Raw genomic sequence first — 13,751 nt, forward strand, 5'->3', positions numbered from 1 at the left:
ACCTGCTGTGCTTTTCCAGCAACACATTTCCATCTCTATATGGACTTTAGCAAGGCCTTTGACAAGATCCCTCCTAACAGGCTGATACAGAGGATGAAGTCACAAGGACTATGTGGTGAGCTACTCAGATGGATACAAAACTGGCTTAGTCATAGAAGACAGAGAGCAGTAGAAGAAAAGTGTGTTTCTGATTGGAGATCTGTGACCAATGATGTTCCGCAGAGATCAGTGCTAGGATCTCTGTTTTTTGTAATATTTGTTTAAGTGATTTGGAAGAGAATGTAGGTGGCCCAATATCCAATTGGATCCTTAAGTCCCAGCTGTCCGGAAGGCAGTGTCCTTGCTGGGGTTTGTTTTAATGAAAACAGCAGTTGTAGAGTTGCACGCCCATATGTTTACTCCCCCTGTGTGGACTTTGGCTAGGAATAGTGCGTGAATACAGGGGAGAATCAGAAGTACTGTTCGCAGCTGACAAAATTCTGTACACACATTTAGAACAAAGCTTAAATGAATAGTGATCAGGTATGTAAAGCTCAGCTGACTCTGTTTCACCAGACCCCGGACGTTTAATGTCAAGTAATTGCAACGGCTCCATCTTTATATAGCAGAGAACACCAAATGAGCACACACCATGGGTCAAGCCAGGGAATTCTGGATGTATGTGATTCAGTTAGGTTCCCTGTCCGATATTTCTAAGATACATATGTACTGGGCTGAGAAGATTAAGTCAATTTTGTTTCTTATTGATCAATTTACGTAATCTCTAGGCCTTCTGGTGAAACCAAGTTGAAGTAATGATTAAAAGGTCTCTGCTAGCTCAACAGGTTCTGTCTGCTCTTGGCAGATCCTACTTCAGCCCTGCTGAGGCAATGAGACATTCTTTCCCTTGGCCAATTTCAACCTAATTCTCAATTGAGATAGTAATATGCACATTCTAAAAGGGTACAAAAATGAGAGGAACATTTGCGCTGGTCCATTAATGAATGCTAAAATTGAGGATTTTATTTTTAATTTGATGCTGATGCCAAAAAAAGACCAGCAATCAAATCCCTCACCTCAACTAATGCAGGTTTGAAACTAAGAAAACTGTTAGAAATTACTCTTAGCCATATTACTGAATGCTTTAATTATTTTTATATTACAATTTTAATAGAAAGGTTAACCATTTATTTGAAGTAGTGTAACACCTGTCATAAAATAGCAGCCAAGGAATACCATGCAAATAGTTTAAGCATTCAACTGCTAACATTAGCAACAATAATTATCACTAAAGTAATACCAATGAGAAGCTCCAAATGCAAGGAACAAATACTAAAAACATACAAAAATGGTTGCAGAGATTTCTATAGTGAAAATAAAACATCAGCACTGAGAAATCGCAATGGATATTTGGTATCTTTTGACAACATTTTTATTACAGATTTTGAACTAAAATATTTGTGTAAGGCAGAGTGTTGAGGAATATTGTCTGAAGCATAAAGGTTTGAAGATCCTAACAGAAATTAAAACCCATTTTTCTTCCTTTTTTTCCATAAGGTGCAAGCATTTAGTAAGTACAACGCAAAATGGATTTCAGTCCAATTTACCTACACATATAGGTTCACTCCCACTCCATTGGCCATTCTCCTGGCACACTCTTGTTCTATCTCCTTCCAGTTGGTATCCTTGCTCACATATGTACTCACACTCTGAATCCACGCGTGTCCCCTTGGAGCACACATATGATCCATATGGAAATGCAGGAAGTGAATGACAACGCACCTCTGGGAAGGAAACAGTCTTCAATAATTGGATTATTAACACTCATATTGAACAGTCATAAAACATTCCAGTTAAACTGTACATAAATTTAACTACATACCAGGTTGGCAAATTTGAGGAGTTTCGTATCCTACTCATTCTGCTTACAGTGTCAAATCAGATGAAAACTAGTTAATATAAATGGATAACATTTATGAGCACCTCCTTGTTTGAATCAGGATTAGATGAAATAATGCCAAAAAATTCAAATCATTTTAATCGACATTTCCACGTATCAGTAATGCTATCATATAAGCTAAATAGGACCTTGGGGTAAACAAACTGGTATCAGACCTAAAGTTATTAACTTAGCAATTATACACAATTTGCTCCACAAATCCTGCTCGTGGTAATCAATTTTAAAAGAGCTCAGTTGCACTTGTCAGGTTAGAATCAGTATAAACATTTAGGCCACTGCAGAAACATGGAACATCGTTTCTGTATCGGTGGGGCAAACCAGCCTGCACAGGAAGGTAGAGCTTTCAGTTTCAAAGAAATTTGGAAATCTCATGGAGTACAGCCAGTATAATGCATAATCATATTTTCAAGCAAGCAACCCAGAAGCCAGAGGATTCAGGCTCCTGGTAGCATTTAGGAATAATTAAAAAGTAGAAAAAAAATTTCAAATACTATGAAACAAAACCTCAAAACAGAGTGAAGCACAGCATATTAGTTAAAATATTTTGAAATACAAGACAGATTAGTTTTGTGAGCACAACACAATTGGAGGTAAAAGATAGAGATGTCAGATGGAAAGAAATAAGTGTCATTTTGATGCTGAGATTGAATGTTCCCAGTAGCAGTAAGCCCATGGTGAAAATAAGGCAAGATTAGATAAATGAGATTCTCTCTGTTAAGGGAAAATATCCAATTTTCCACCCAAGTTTTGAATGGTGAGACTAATAGCACATTGGTGAGTGGCAGAGAGGCTTATTTGCATGTACTTATGTCTCATTATTAATTATTCTTGCCTTGTTTACTTACAGTTCGTTATCATCGCACATAGTAGTCAGAAACTAGATGGTGACAATTCCTAACATGAAAGTCTGAGCAGATACCTGGCAGCTCCAGTTTGCCATTTGCTCATCAGAACTTCAGCGTACACTCTACGGACAGTGACTGCCTGACCACCTTTTCCATAGAGGTTGGCAGCGGGAACACACTACCCTTATTATGTCATCATGGCTCTGACTCCCTAGAAACACAGTGATCTACTTTAATGCTGCACTTTGGAGCGCACATTGCATCTTTCATTGTATACAGGCATTTTGTCACGGTTGTCAGCAGTGATCAGTGATGGGAGTGGACATGCTGCTGTACAATGTCATGCTGCATCGTGTCCATTCAGCCAACTAATGAGGTCTCAAAATCTTCAATAGAATACTCCTTGGTCAAGCCAGAGGTCCTGGCACAGTCACAGTCAATCAAGAACAGCATGTGATCTCAGTCCAAAGGCTTGGACATGGTCAGTTGATCTTTCAGGGCAATCAGGGTCATGGGTTCCATATCATCACCATCCATAGAGTGGGCCATAATGGATACTGCTGGTTCAGTGCAATCAGTGAGGAAATTAGCAATACGTTAGTAAGGCAACTGTCTGGAGATTGGTCAGAAGTCTAGTTAACTTATCAGTAAGGATCATCCTTACAAGTTTATCAGGGATTGGGTCATAGTCATTGAGGCATGGGAATTCGTTTGGGCTGACTATTGTTATATTTTGGCTGTGCCAAATGAGTTAAATTTCACAGAGGGTTTCTGTCTCTAAGGCACAGCAAAATTCGTCACCACATCATTCCCAAACTCATCAGTAACTACCTACTGTGCCTCATGGAATTTCTTTTGTCTGATCGTAGCCTGATTCTACTGCTCATTGTATTTAGAGGAATTCAAAAATCACCAGATATCCTGAAATTGACTGGCATCTGAGCTGTCCACGCCATATTTGAAAAGTTATTGTGTACCTGATGTAATTGACAGTCCTTGTTAAATCATTTTACGAGTCATTCAACAGTGTCGTAAGCCCTGCAATCTTAACTGTTTCAATGATTTTCCCTTCTTCATAAGTGGGAATATTCAGCGTCATTCCTGATTCCTCAGATACCAAAGCGCTGCACATTTATAAGCAGCAAGACCTGGATAACATTCAGGCTTGGATTGCTAAATGGCAAGCAATATTCACACCACACATTCCACAATAACCCTCTCCAAGAAGGGAGAATCTAATCATCACCTCCTGACATTCAATGTAATGCCACTTCTGAACTCCAACTGTCAACTCCTTGGGGTGACCGTTAATCAGTACCTTAACTAAACCAATCATATAGATACTATAATTATAGAAAAAAGGCTGGGAACAATGCAGCAAGTACATACAAGTAAGTATGAGGAAATTCTTGACTCCCCACAGCTTGACCACCATGCTTAAAGCACAAGCCAAGAATGTAATGACAATTTTTGTGTCTGGTTGACTGCAGTTCTAACACAATAAGCTCAATACAATCCAGGATGAAGCAGCCCGCTAAATCAACACTTCATCCTCCCCTTAAATACTCACTCCTTCCATCACTGATGCAGAGTAACGGCAGTGTGTTTCATTTACAAGATGCACTGCAGAAACTCCACTAGGGTCCTTCAACAGTACCTTTCAAAACATCAACCTCCACCATCCAGAAAGACAAGCACAACAGATGCATGGTAACACCATCACCTATAAGCTCCCCTCAAAGTCACACATCATCCAGTCTTGGAATTAGATTGTGTTTCTCTTAAAACTATGAAACTGCCTTCATAATAGCATTGTGTATGTATCTACACCAGATGAACAGTTCACCATCACCTTCTTAAGGACTATTAGTGTGGAAAACAAATGCTGGATTTAACATTACAAGAAAGAAAGTGCAAAAAATAAAATTAGAAAAAGAAACCAAGCATGAAGGAAATAAATAACAGAAACAGCCCTAGAAATTCTGCTAGCTGAACACTAACTTAATCCTACATACAATTAGTCATTAACACATTTTCATATTTACAGAAATGCGACAACCTTTCAAATCAAGTCTGGTATTACTAACCAATGGAATTGCTTGATTTGCAACATGCTTTTAAAATTCATTGATGTTCTGTGTTATGGGCCTCAATAATAAAATAAAAATTGATGATAGTTTGAAGCTAATAAAATTGATGTTGGAGTACATGTACACCTCAAATGTCTGATATCCTCTCCTAAAAGGATGTTCATCTCATCGTGCAAGACCATGATATTGAAGGGCCAACATAGTTAATATAACGGTAGTTGAGGAGTTGTAACATCACAGTTGAAGAATTTGGAGTTTTTCGCTATGCTTTTCAGTTGTCTCCCATCAGCAGTGATAGATGCAAGCCAGTATGAAACCATTTCGTTTCTTAAATGTTTTTAGTGAAACATTACATTTGGCCTTATAAACAATGACAGATTAGAATTTTCTGTCATTAAGTTATTGCCTTTATCACATGGTATATTACAACTGCTCCTTCTCCACATTCACAGATCAATACAGATTGTGATAAAGTGTCACCTGTTTTCAAAGTATACGTGTAATGGCAAAATTTATTACCAATACAAATAAAAGTAAAAGTAACACAAAAACATTGCACGTAAACTGTCGTGCAGAGTTTATATTCTCCAATTTTTCCTTAAGTCATCGAATTGCTCCTGGAACATATTCACACTGTCTGACCGCAGTGAATGGCCTCTATTGTTCAGCTGCACTGGAGTGCGCACTGAGGAGGTTTCAAATTGCAGTTTTGAGAATCATCCAAAGATTTTGCAATAATGTGCAAATCAAATTATATTTTTGTCTCATTTTGTAAGACAATGAACAAAAGGAAAGAATATTTCTCAATGTTTCTTCTAAGTAATACAAGTCAAAGATCATGATGTGCAAGAGGCAAATGGTGGTAAGTTTCAACTGCAACAAATGATATAGGCAAGACCAAGGGCAAACTGCATTGAAAACTTATACCAGTTAAAAGATGGCCAGATGTAAATTTATTACTCAGTGTAACTAATGTGAAAGAACAGTTTTCATAAACAGAATGAACATATAAAATGTGTGCAAATAAAGTCTGAACATTCCCAGACTTGCAAATGTTTTGGGAATTTTTTCTCTTGTGTGCAGTGACAATATTTGCCCATTATAAAAATAGAACCACAAAATGTTTTCATGGTAATAGAAGCAGGCCATTTAAACCCTAGCGCCTGCTTAATTACAGCAAGGAATTGTATCCATGATTTTTTTTACTTGACTAACCCAAAATTATTCGCTATGTCACACTCCTCATACAGCTCTGTTGCATTGTTTCAATTAATGGTCCAGTTACCCCTTGAAACAAATAGTGGTCTCTGCCTGCATGACTCCACATGGAAAAGCATTCTGTGCTCTAACAACTCAATGTAAAATCTGAAATTTTGCTCAGAACTGTATTTTTCCATTTCCACACAGCAATCTAATTGTCACCCAATCAATTTGTTGTACATTTTCAGCATTTTATTTATACTTTGCACTTTTGTTCATACAATCTAAATTGATAGAGGCCTTCCTTATGGCTTTACAGACAGCGGAAAAGCAACCAGCAAGCATAAGTTAATTAACACCAGATTCTTGCTTCTCTCCATTGTCCACAGTTCTGAAGGAATTTAATGATACTGGGTATGATTCCAAAGCAGCTGGTCACTGTCCACTACCTCATCCGACATGTACTTTCAACTGCGGGTACTCCCAGGAGAATATCAACAGATCATTCAGCTTAGGTAACACAGCTGGGTCTGATTTTTCCCTCACCAATCATTCACAAAGGCACATTTTACAGCAAATTTACTCACAAATGATCTTGATGATAACTCAGCTTTAAGGCAACTACTTTTTCCATGGACCCACCTTTGCATCTGCTCATACCAGACCAGTACCTGGTCACCGTACATTCGACATGCCTTCGGCCTAGCAACCGGTATCCTCTGTCACAAAGTATTCGACAACGCGTTCCAAGTGTGCTTCTGTAGTTTGCACCCCTTGGTGAATGACATTCTGTGTCACCATTTTCTATGCTCAACGGGTAACACCATCTTGGCTCTGAAAGAAAAGATATGTTTAGGGTCAGTAGAATTGGATATTGAGATTTCCTTACCCCAATTCTCTGGGAGGTATCAATTCAAGTTCGCGAACATTTTCAAGAACATTAGTATCTCGTGATGCCTCACCAAGTAGTCATTCAGGGCTGAAGCTGTTCTCAATTGACTTCCACAAAGCATGGAAGGCTGCAAACAGAAACGGAATGCTGGTTGGGATCTTTTGTATTTTGACATTCCCGTAGAAAAACCAGGACAGATTATAGCAATGTCCATCTGCTGGCATCAAAGCTGTTTGGCTTAATAACATAGGACAACCAGCTGGCATTCAGGGCAGTCAACTGGGCAAACAGCATTCTACACACTTCAATTCAAACCCAGTACAAGAATGTTTAAGATGACAATCTGATTATAATGTCTGAAAGAACCAATTTCTTTTCCATTTCTCCTCGGGTTCAAGCTCCTTGACATGATCCATTTTTCTAGTTTAAAGCTTTTCAACTGACCATAACTGACCTGACCAAGATAGAATGCTGATGAGAAGTACAACATTAGATAAAGAAATAACTCGCTTGTTACTGCAGTTAGTGACAAAGTCAAGCACTTACAGCAAGTATTTTTTTCTCAATCACCTTGCTACCCTCTCTCTGGAAGATGCTTGCTAAGATGAAATTCTGAAGTGGTTTTGTCCTCCAGTAAGTAATTCATATCACCATTCACTATGTGAGCCAATATAACCAATATAACATGTGTCAGCAAATCAATTAAATGCCAGAGGGTAGAACAACAGCCTCATTGAATGTCAATGCACGTATTCTCTCTCCGAGGGAGTGGAGGGAGTGTTGAATTTGGAACTGTTAAGGTGAAGAAAATTGATTCTTTTTTACCCCCTCTTTGAAGCCCAGGAAGCAATTCCAGTGCACTTGTGGCCATTAAAGCTGAAACCTTCCACCTGAGCAAAAACGTATATTACATAGAATCATATAAAATGAGAGTATGAATAGGCCATCTGGCTCGTTGAACCTACTCTGCCTTTCAATAGGGCCATGGCTGATCCTCCATCTCTGCACCACACTCCCACACTCACCCAATACTCTTGATGCCTTCAGTGTCTAGAAATCTATCTACTTATTTCCTAAATATTTTGTGACTTGGGCTCCACAGTCTTATGTGAATAGCACAGGTTCACCACCTTAAGCGAAGAAGTTTATCTTCATCTCAATCTGAAATAGCCTACTCTGTATCCTGAGACTGTGACCTCTTGTTCCAGACGTTTTAGGCTGGTGTAACAAGATCCTTGAATCCAGCCGGTTCACTCCTGGCAGAATTTTCAATCTCGTTTCAATAAGAAAGCTGGTCTGATGGACCCAATCTCTCCTCATACAACAAGCCTGTCATTATAGGAATTAGTTGAGATTCTTTCTTAGGGAAGGAGATCAAAACTGCAAACTATACTCCAGATGTCACCTCACAGCTGCAGCAAGATATCCTCACTCTTGTACTCACACCATCTTGCAATGAAGGCTAACATGCTGTTTTCCTTTTTAACTGCTTGCTGCACCTGCATGTTTGGATTCAATGACAGACATAAAGACACCTTGGACCTCAACATTTCCCTAATCTATTATTATAGAAGTAATAATTGGCTTTTCTGTTTTTTATACCAGAGTGGATAATCAACACTTATCCCATGTTGTACTGAATTTACCATGTTATTTCTGTTCTTTCAACTCCTCAGATAATGACATTTCTCATGGCCAAATGCAGTAAGACCTGGACAATATCCAGGCTTGGGCTGACAAGTGGCAAATAATATTCACACAACACAAATGCCAGACTAGGACCATCTCAACAAGAGAGAATCTAAACATCACCCATTGACATAAAGTGGCATTACCAACACTGAATTCTCCACTATCAACATTCTGATGGTTACCACAGAAATCATATAAAACAGAATCCCTAGGTGACTCATAGTGGCTAGAAGGCCAGAAACTAGGAACCCTGCAATTGGTAACTTATCTCCTAACTCACCAGGGCCTGCCAGCATTTGCAAAGCGCAAGTCAGAAAGGTGATGGAATACTCCCCACTTGTCTGCATGGGTGCAGCTCCAAAAACACTCAAGAAGCTTGACACCATCCAGACAAAGCAGCCTGCGTGATTGGTACCAGATCCACAAGCATCCACTCTCTCCACCACCAATGCTCAGTAGCAGCAGTGTGTCCCATCTGCCATATACACTACAGAAATTCAGCAAGGCTCACTGGACAGCAGCTACCAAACCCATGACCACTTTCATCTAGAAGGACAAGAGCCACAGATACAAAGGAAAACTGCTACATTCAAGTACACCTCCAAGCCACTCACCATCCTAACTTGGGAATATATCATCATTCCTTCAGTGTCAATGGGTCAAAATCCTGGAATTTTCTCTTTAATGGCACTGTTGGTCTACCAACAGCACATGGACTGCAAAGGTTCAAGAACCAGCTCATCATCATCTTCTCAAGGGCATCCATGGACTGAAAATAAATGCTGGCCTAGCTAGCACCATCCACATTCCATGAGTAAACTAAAAAGACTGTGTAAATTGCCTTCAAGCCTCTTTTCATCCTCTTCACCATTCACAATCCAACTTAGCTTTGTATTATTGCTGGCGAACACTGAATTAGTGCATTTGAGTTTCTCAGCCAAATCATTGATACATATTGTGAAGAGCTGAGGACTCTGCCGTATCCCACTAGACAGCATTTTCCACTCAAAAAGGATATTTTTATTCCCACTTGTTTTTGCACATACTAATCAGTTCTCCATCCATGCCACAATCCTACAATCCTATGTGCTTTGAATTTGGACACTAAGAACTCTTCTATTGTACCTAGAAATCCCCAAACTCAATTTGAGGATTTTTTGAAATAGGAATGTAACGATTAGGAAAGCAAAATTTGCTTTATATATATTTACATCATTGTGTTTCCACAACACTGCTAGTTAGAAGACCATTAAATACTAAGAAATATGGATGACATTTTTACTAAAACAGTTATGCTATCCAGATGTACTCAAAAATACCATCATGAGATACAACTGCTTTATAAATGCATTTGGATTTTTGTCTCCATCAGTGACCAAAAGTTCATTCCAAGCATTGATCATTCTCCATATGAACTTACTGATATTAGCGCAAAAGTGGTATTTTAATAGATGTATTTTGATGAAAGATATTTATAATACTAAAGCCATTGCATGTGTGTAGTGTCTTTTGCAGTTATTCAAGATCAATTTTGTGGTCAGAAGCTCAGGTATTTAAAAGCTAGAGGCCCCCTTTGGAACCCTAATCTAGCATTATAATAATCATGTAAAATAAAGACTACATTAAGCTGAAGAACGTGCACTGATATAAAACATATGCTGTAGTTTGGCACTAATATAAACACTCCTGATCAAAGTACATTTGTCTAATGTACTTTAGGCAAGTTACATTCGTAAAAGCAGTTTTGCAGGACTGGAGTCTCAATGCCATCTGAAATGTACACTGACAGGCTTCAGCGAGGCAGCATTATATCCACGGCACTCAGCACTGGTCCTATAAAGTTGCCAATGTTGCATCCCATTTGCAGAGTTCAAAATTAAATAGAAACCTGAAGGAAAGGAGCAGCTGCAATGATCATGCATAAATTCAAACTTCTGGCATTCTCTTTGCAACTGAAGAAAATCCACTGAAATTTGAATACATCAAATATTTCACCAATACCACATCAAACTAATTTAAAAGAATTTAATTAAATACCTTTTTTGAAGACACAAAGTTCTGTTGCATCTTTCTCAAATGTAGTTATCTAGTCTCCATTAATAATAATGACTGCATATTGGGAATATTCTTTTGTTTACTGTTTCTAGCAAATATTAAAAGCATTTTTTTTGAAAAGTTGGTAATTATTATTATTTGCATTATTTTAAATAGAATAGAAGAGAGGTTAGAGAATAGGCTAAAGGTGCGCTTTCCACTATGTCCGTCTGCAACATGTAGCAATTAATGGGAGGTGGCATAGTGCTAGTGTTATTACCATCATAATCCAGATACCCAAGTTCTAGGGACACAGGTTCAAATCTTATCATGGTAAATGGTAAAATGTAAAATTCAACTCATTAGTAAATTTGGAATTATAACCTAGTTTTATGTTCACCTTTACTGAAACTATTAACTTCCATAAAAACATATCCACTTCTTGAATATCGTGTATATTGGATAATCTGAGTAACTTGCACCTACAATTGAAAGTACACGCAATATTTTCCATGAAATGGGGAAATGCTTGGAGAAAGCTATTTTACTTCATGTACTAGCTGGCTTATGACCTCAACCTCTAGAGTCATAGAATTGTACAGCATGGAAACAGATATGGCAGCCATTAGACATATAACACTCAAACTACAATGATTTATTAATGGCTAACTTTCCTTCACATATTCGCAGGATTCACATAAAATAAATGCAAGAGCATCGATTTAAGATTTCATGAATGGAACTGCCACAATATTGCAATTAATATTAAAACAACTTTATTTGATTGTGTTGTTGGAAAGTCTGTGATAATATTACAGATCTGTCTCTTATAAATAAGAAATTTACCTTTGTAATCCACATAGTAGCTGCTTCCTGCATATGGAACACTGTAATCGACATCATGGCTCTCAGCATAAGAATATCCAGACCCTGAAAAAGCAAAGAAGAACAATGTGATAGATATATTGGTTTGTCTCATTTTTCTGTTAATTCTTTTGTGTTTGACTTTCCACCATATTTATTCCAGCAGTATGTTTCCAGTTATATCTATTGATTTGAAAAGAAAATGCAAGTTCCCTTTCTGGTCTTACTGGCTCCAGAGTAGGAAAAGGGAATGAATGCTTAGAATTGACTCAATTCATGGAATATTCTGTAAAATGACAAATAGATCTGCAGTGCACCAATTGATGAGCAACCAGCCAACCTGCCATAATTGTATTTCTGAAGTCAGCGTGTGTGGGCTGGTCACTGAGAACAGGTATAGAAGGAATGGCTAGCATCCGTGAGTGTGTAACACTGTCACACTGAGGTGAACTGAACTGAAGCAGCATTGAGAAACTTAATGTTCTACACAACTCAACTGAGCTAGTTAGACTCAAACGGAATATCTACATATGCCTGAAATATGCAGATGGCTTCCATGTTGCAAAGCATCCCAATTATCCAAAAAAGGATCTTTAAAAAAAGCAAAACCATATTTACATAGCAATTTTTAATGCTTTACACCCACTGAAGCACTTTTGAGGGACAGTCACTGTTGTAATTTACAAAATGCAACAGTCAATGCTCGCACAATAAATTTCCAAAATGCCTCAGTCAAATAATGGTACCTCTGCCAGTGCAACACTCTCTCAGTACTGTACTGGAGTGTTAGACTTAATATTTATGTGCAATACCTAGAGTGGAACTTATTCATGGAACCACAACAGAAACCAATATAATTACAAGGGTGGCACAGTGGCTCAGTGGTGAGCACTATTGCCTCACAATGCCAGGCACTCGAGTTCGGTTCCACCCTCAGGTGACAGTCTGTGTGAAGTTTGCACATTCTCCCTGTGTCTGTGTGGGATTCCTCCTGAAGTCCAAAAATGTGCAAGCTAGGTGAATTGGCCATGCTGACTTGCCCATAGTGTTAGGTGAATTAGTCAGGGGTAGATATAGGGCAATGAGTTTGGGTGGGTTACTCTTTGGAGGGTCAGTGTTGATTGGTTGGGCCAAATGGCCTGTTTCTATACTGTAGGGCATCTAATTTATATTTTGGAGGGGAGAATTTCACAACATACATACATACATATAGTTTGTAAAGTCCAAATTTTTCATCCTTCAATATTTTTGATTGCAAATTGAAATGAGGAAAAGAACTGGCTGAAAAGCCAAGTATTATTGAAGGATCAATGCACTTATTAAAATCAAATAGCCTGGCACTTAGTTTGAGTACTATTTACTCAGCTGCTTGTTCAAGCAGTAGTGGAAGCCTCATTACAGATTAGCTAGAGATTCAGGTGACAAATAGCACTGCGGACTAGTGACCAGATATCAGTGGAAAAGTCCCCCTGCCTGCCAACAACTGCGTGATTGACTCCTAGCTAGCTGAACAATTTGTGGGTGTAAATGTTTAGGCAGAAGACCGGAAGGAGTTCTATTTCTGCTCTGCAATAAGAAATATCTCAAGCCTTAAGATAGCTCGTGAGTTTTGATTAATGTTGGAGACCTTTATAACTGTGAGCCAGTCACTCTATACCTCTTGCACACAAGCAAGAGTACCTGAAGATGATGATTGAGAAGCAGTGTTCTGATCAGGAAAGGTTTATCTCTGGACTTCCTAGACAGAGACCTCAGAATTGTTTTCCCAGTTTTTTTTACTAGACCGATTGCTGGGATGGCAGGAACCAACATAGATAGGTTATAACTATACTCATTGTAGTTTAGGAGAATTAGAGAAGTCTCACAGAAACCTATAAAATTCTAAAAGGACTAGATACAGTAAATGCAGAAAGGATGTTTCTGATGACAGGGTGTCCAGAACCAGGGTTCACAGTCTAATGATATGAGGTAGGCCATTTAGAACAGAGATGAGGAAACATTTCTTCACCTACAGAGTGATGAGCCTGTGGGATTCTCTGGTTGTAACCAAAACATTGAATGTTTTTAAGAAGGAGTAGATACAGTTCTTAGGACGAAACAGATCAAAGAGTATGGAGAGAAAGTTGGAACAGGCCATTGAGTTAGATGATCAGCCATAATGGATATTGCATGGTGGAGTAGGGCCAAATTGTTGT

The 13,751-nt window shown here is 38.5% G+C and overlaps 1 protein-coding gene across 3 annotated transcripts in view; it reads right to left on the reverse strand.

The window, feature by feature from the left end:
- The window catches only part of srpx2 (sushi-repeat containing protein X-linked 2), a 66,751-nt gene that overhangs the window by 17,572 nt on the left and 35,428 nt on the right, over positions 1-13,751 (reverse strand). For all 3 annotated transcript variants that reach the window (XM_043704663.1, XM_043704665.1, XM_043704664.1), the window contains exons 3-5: positions 11,539-11,622; positions 6,717-6,908; positions 1,587-1,763 (exon numbers count right to left, since the gene is read on the reverse strand). In XM_043704663.1, the coding sequence (XP_043560598.1) occupies positions 1,587-1,763; positions 6,717-6,908; positions 11,539-11,622 (453 nt within the window). The remainder of the gene's footprint in view (positions 1-1,586; positions 1,764-6,716; positions 6,909-11,538; positions 11,623-13,751) is intronic.

This window comes from Chiloscyllium plagiosum, chromosome 15, assembly GCF_004010195.1.
Source record: "Chiloscyllium plagiosum isolate BGI_BamShark_2017 chromosome 15, ASM401019v2, whole genome shotgun sequence".
Taxonomy (NCBI): Eukaryota; Metazoa; Chordata; class Chondrichthyes; order Orectolobiformes; family Hemiscylliidae; genus Chiloscyllium; species Chiloscyllium plagiosum.